Genomic DNA, 5,000 nt, shown 5'->3' with positions numbered 1-5,000 from the left:
CCGTTGAGATAGGCAAACGGCTGAGAACGGCGGCTTACCTCACTCAGCCGCTCGTGTTTGCTCGTGCTTCGAGAATAGACAATAAAGCGTGATTCGTGTTTCAGACTCGTCAAAGAAGACCGATTCGTGAGTTGATTAAGGTGCTGACAGTGATAAGGAAGAATTTGTGATACATTAAAGTGAAAAGAGAGTGAGAAGAATTAGTAAGGTATTAATGACATGAAGTAGAACTGTTTCGATCTATAGTGAATTATTTATTTGACTTTATATCGTTGCGTGTTCTTGTTTGATAAAGGGAATACACATGTCCTGTTCATAGTTAACCAACAGCCATTCGAAAGGTTGAGCTAAATTATAAACACTAGGAGGGAAATAAAGATTTCAGATGTCGTGGAAAAAAAAAAAAGGAAACCACGGGCACTAAAGAACTCGCTTAGTCGATTGAGGGGAGTAACTAAAGTAATTTTCTAGTAATCTAATATTCTTTTTTCATTTATTTATTTGCTTATCTTCTTAGAGACGAAGGGAGAATTAATTACACATTTTGCGGGAGAAAGAGACTGATTTATAAGAAATTACAAGGAATAAATCTTGAAGTTAGTCTGAGTTTTGTTACCTAATAATTATCAACTCCCTTTAACAGACAGTGGGGGGGAGGGGGGGGGGAACCAAGCCTCTCCCACGGGCCTAATAACCGCAAAGTCATACTACATACTTCATGTCCTCATTAAAATATATCAAAGGACGTTCTCGAGGTTTCCTTCAGCCCCAAAACCCAGGTGGTGGTGGCACTACCGAAGTAAGAATATCAAGGCGCTTTAACACAGGTAGACTCTCCCCATCTTGAATATTCTAGTTGGCTACATACGAGCTAAGCCCCCCTCCCTAATACCTTTATTCATTGAGCGTATTAGATCTTTGTTTTATTTTTATTTTCCTTGGTTTCTTTTTCGGTATTTCCTTCTTTCTTTATTTGTTTTTAACCATTGTTATTTCTGAGATATTATCACTTTTGGGGTAAAAAGAGGCGAAGTTAATCATATCATCAATTTTAGCCAGTAAGATTGTACTTTGAAATATAAGATATTACGATATACTTTATGATTTGTATTATTTATTCGATATTAGAATAATTAACTGAAGTAAATCCAAAATTCCACTCTTTATGATAAGAAAGAGTTCCTTACCATTACCAGCCGTCTGAATACTCTTGGGAAAAAGTCAATTTCACGCTTTGGTTCAATAGGAAGTGGAGCTACCTGGTTTTATGTACCTCGAAGAATAGTTTTCTTAGATATACGTGAAATTAGAACCCGACATTAGTGACGGACGGTGTAAAAGATTTAACCGAAATTGGTGTCAGCGTTTAAAATGTCTAGCACACAAACACACGCACGCACGCCCGCAAACACACACACACACACGCACACACATAATTTTCTGCATATATATATATATATATATATATATATATATATATACATACATATATATATATATATATATATATATATATATATATATATATATATATATATGAAAATAAGAACCCAAAGAAAAAAAAAAAATAAAAAAAGAGAAAGGGAAAGCCTCTTAATATTAAAAAGATGAGAGAGGTCAGAGACGGTACACTTTTTACCTGCTATCTTACCCTTTCTTAGTCAAAAGCGTGACTAATACATACAAAGAAAAACGAGAGCAAAAACAAGCTTCCCATCGTATATGTATATCGCTGGCACTAACAATTCCTTGAGAAATAACGCAGTGCAGTATATAAGCCCACAAACCAATTATTGCAGCATCAGTTAAGTAGGTTTAATGCAATGGCACTGTGAGGGAATTAACCCCCCCCCCCCCCCTTCCATCCCAGCCGCCTTCGCTACATCTTCTCAACAATTTTCCGAGACGTGAAACTTTCCAACGGCCAAAAACCTCTTCGTATTCACGCATAAGAAGGCAGGAGATGCGTGAATGTGTAATAATAATGATAACCCTTAACATCACTATGGCGGGAGGAAGGGGAGAAGAGAGACAGGGAAGGAGGGAGGAAGAGAGAGAGAGAGAGAGTGAAGTGGAGGGAAGGAAATGAGAAAGAGAGAAAGGAGGGGAAGGAAGAGTCTAAAGAGAAAGAGGAAAGGGGAGGGGGGGGGGGAGAGAAACAATGATGGAGGTAAGAGGGAGGGAGTGAAAAAGAGAGAGAGGAAGGGAAGGTAGAATTTAAAGAGAAAACGGAAGGGGGAGAAAAACAATGCGGGAGGAAATGAGAAAGAGAGAGAGAGAGAAAGGGAGGGAAGAATTTAGATAGAAAGAGGAAAGGGAGCGAGAAACAATGAGGGAGGAAGGAGTGAATGAGGTTAGGCGAAGAAGGAAAAGGGGAAAGGGAGACAAATGTAAAATGCGAGGAATGAACAATATTAGTAAGGGAAGGGAGGTATATAAGAAAAGAAAGAGAAGGACGAAGGGAGGAGAGGGAAAGTGGGAGAGATGAAGAGGAATAGGCGCATGGGGTTTTACGACTCCAAGAACAAGGTCTTACTCACCTTTCACTAACCCTCTCCCAAGACGCTACGTGAACCGCTTACATCTTGCTCCTACATTATGTATATTCTTAATGATCTCATGTACTAGGAAGGGCGTTGGTGCTTATATATACCGGTGGGGAGGGTAAGAGAGCGTTTGCATTAGAATTCATCCATCCTTTTTCGCTACGTCCACGTAAAGGAGAGGGAAAACTAGAGAGAGAAAGAGAGAGAGAGAGAGAGAGAGAGAGAGAGAGAGAGAGAGAGAGAGAGAGAGAGAGAGAGAGAGAGAGAGAGAGAGAAGGTAATTGCAAACACACACCCACACACACACACACACACACACACACACACACACACACACACACACACACACACACACACACACACGTGGGCTTCCACACAATGCTCGAGATCCTCTCACAGAACTCTACATTCCTGACAGAAGACGCAGCAAGTATACGGGGAAGGGAGACCGGGAGGGAGACGGGGAGGGAAAGGAGAGAGGAAGGATATGAAGGAAGTACGGGAAGAGCGGAGGGGAAGGGAAAGAGGAGAGAGAAAGAATAGGGGAAGGGAAAGAGGAGACAGAAAGAATAGGGGAAGGGAAAGAGGAGAGAGAAAGAATAGGGGAAGGTAAAGAGGAGAGAGAAAGAATAGGGGAAGGGAAAGAGGATAGAGAAAGAATAGGGAAAGGGAAAGAAAGAAGGGAGAAGTTGTTGGGAGGGAAGGAAAGGTAGGTGAGAGGTAGCAAGGGATAAGGATGAGAGTGACGGAGGGGGGGAGAGAGCACTCACACATATGTATGTGTATATATATATATATATATATATATATATATATATATAAATATATATAGATGAATATATATATATATATATATATATATATATATATATATATATATATATATATACATTTATATATATATATATATATATATATATATATATATATATATATAGAGAGAGAGAGAGAGAGAGAGAGAAAGAGCGTGAGAGAGAGAGAGATTAACTTGACAAAGCTCCTCTTCAGATGTGTCCCTCTCCTCCCCTTGACTCTCTCTCTCTCACCCCAAACAATAGGCTGGTCGTCCTTAGAGAGGCAAGGTAGATTTTAATAACAATTGCACGATCATGGCCTCCACTTTAGACTGTTTCCAAGAGTATGGAGGTGAAAGGCAAGAAGTGGGGATGAGATGCAGGTGGGGGGAGGCGTGCTGAAAGGTGGATGTGAGAAGAGACAGGTGGAAGTGAGAGGTGGAGATGAGAGGGAAGATCAGATTAGGAGGGCTGGTGTGGGTGTGTAGAGTGGAGAGTGGGGGATGTGAGAGAAAGAGTAGGACGTGAGAGGTGTAAATGAGAGGGATGGGGATCGCTCTTCCTGTCTGCTCTCTCTCCTTCTCTCCAGTTACTTTTTCTGCATCCGTTTCGCTGTAAGGTAATATGTATGTAATGATGCTTTGTCTGACCTGGTTGGTTGTCTCTGGGGGTATTTCACATGTTCCTTCGCTGGCGATCGGCCTATCCCTGGACACGTGGGCAGGGGGTAATGTTTTGCACTACCTTGGCGGGGTGTACACCGGGCGTGGTTTAGCATATCCGGGGGCCGTGAGCGGTGGGACGACGGCCCAGGTCTGGGGCTGGGGGTGGGGGTAAGGGAGGGCAGGCGGGCGCAGAGGTGTGCGCCCGCGAGAGGGGGGGCGATAGCTGGGGCGGGGGGCGGGCGGCCGAGGGAGGGAGGGACGAGGGGCGGGCGGGGGGGGGGGTGGGGGGGGCTGGAGGGGACGGGGGAGGCGTGGGTGAGGCATGGAGCGAGAGGGGGGCGGCGGCGGGCGGGGGGGTGAGCGGGCAGGAGCAGAGGGCGGGAGGACCAGTATGTAGGGCGGGATGGAGAGCGCGAGCGATATGCTCACCTTGGGGGGGCGGGGGGCAAGGGATGGGGGTGGTGGCGATGGGGCTGGGAAGTAGGGGTTTGGTGCGGGGGGCTGGAGGTTGTGTACGGGAGATTTAAAGGGCGGGGGGTGGGGCGGGGGGGTAAGCGGGCATGTGCTGTTGGATAGCTTGCGGGACTGGGGTGGGGGTGGGCGTGCGCGGGTCGGGGCAGAGCACGGGAAGCCAGGACGGAGAGAGCAGATTGGGGGAGAGCGGCAGACGAAGAGGGATGGTATGGGGAGGAGAAGGCTAGGAGAGCGCGCGAGAGTGCAGAGAGAGAGCGACGAGGCGAGATCGCGAGAGATAGAGCGAGCGCGAGATAGCGAGAGAGAGAGAGAGAGCGAGCGAGCGAGCTGGAGCGAGAGCGCGCAGAGAGAGAGAGGCGAGGCGCGCAGAGCGAGAGCGACGCAATCGCGCTCGCGACGGGCTCGCGCGCCTCCACACCTAGCGCTAGAGCGAGGAGCGATGTGCGGCAGCTCGCGAGATCGGGCGCGAGCGACTAGAGCGAGAGAGCGAGCGCTAGCGGCGGAGCGCGCGCGCGCTTCTC

General features: G+C 46.4%; 1 protein-coding gene across 1 annotated transcript in view; it reads right to left on the bottom strand.

The window, feature by feature from the left end:
* Window positions 1-737: 737 nt before the first annotated feature.
* Window positions 738-5,000, bottom strand: part of LOC125036380 (extensin-like) — a 24,481-nt gene continuing 20,218 nt past the window's right edge. The window contains exons 7-11 of the mRNA XM_047628971.1: window positions 4,435-4,506; window positions 4,085-4,161; window positions 3,652-3,811; window positions 1,188-1,259; window positions 738-791 (exon numbers count right to left, since the gene is read on the bottom strand). Coding sequence (XP_047484927.1) covers window positions 738-791; window positions 1,188-1,259; window positions 3,652-3,811; window positions 4,085-4,161; window positions 4,435-4,506 — 435 coding nt within the window. The remainder of the gene's footprint in view (window positions 792-1,187; window positions 1,260-3,651; window positions 3,812-4,084; window positions 4,162-4,434; window positions 4,507-5,000) is intronic.

This window comes from Penaeus chinensis, chromosome 21, assembly GCF_019202785.1.
Source record: "Penaeus chinensis breed Huanghai No. 1 chromosome 21, ASM1920278v2, whole genome shotgun sequence".
In the NCBI taxonomy this organism is placed as follows: domain Eukaryota; kingdom Metazoa; phylum Arthropoda; class Malacostraca; order Decapoda; family Penaeidae; genus Penaeus; species Penaeus chinensis.
This window is presented reverse-complemented; position numbering and strand designations above follow the sequence as displayed.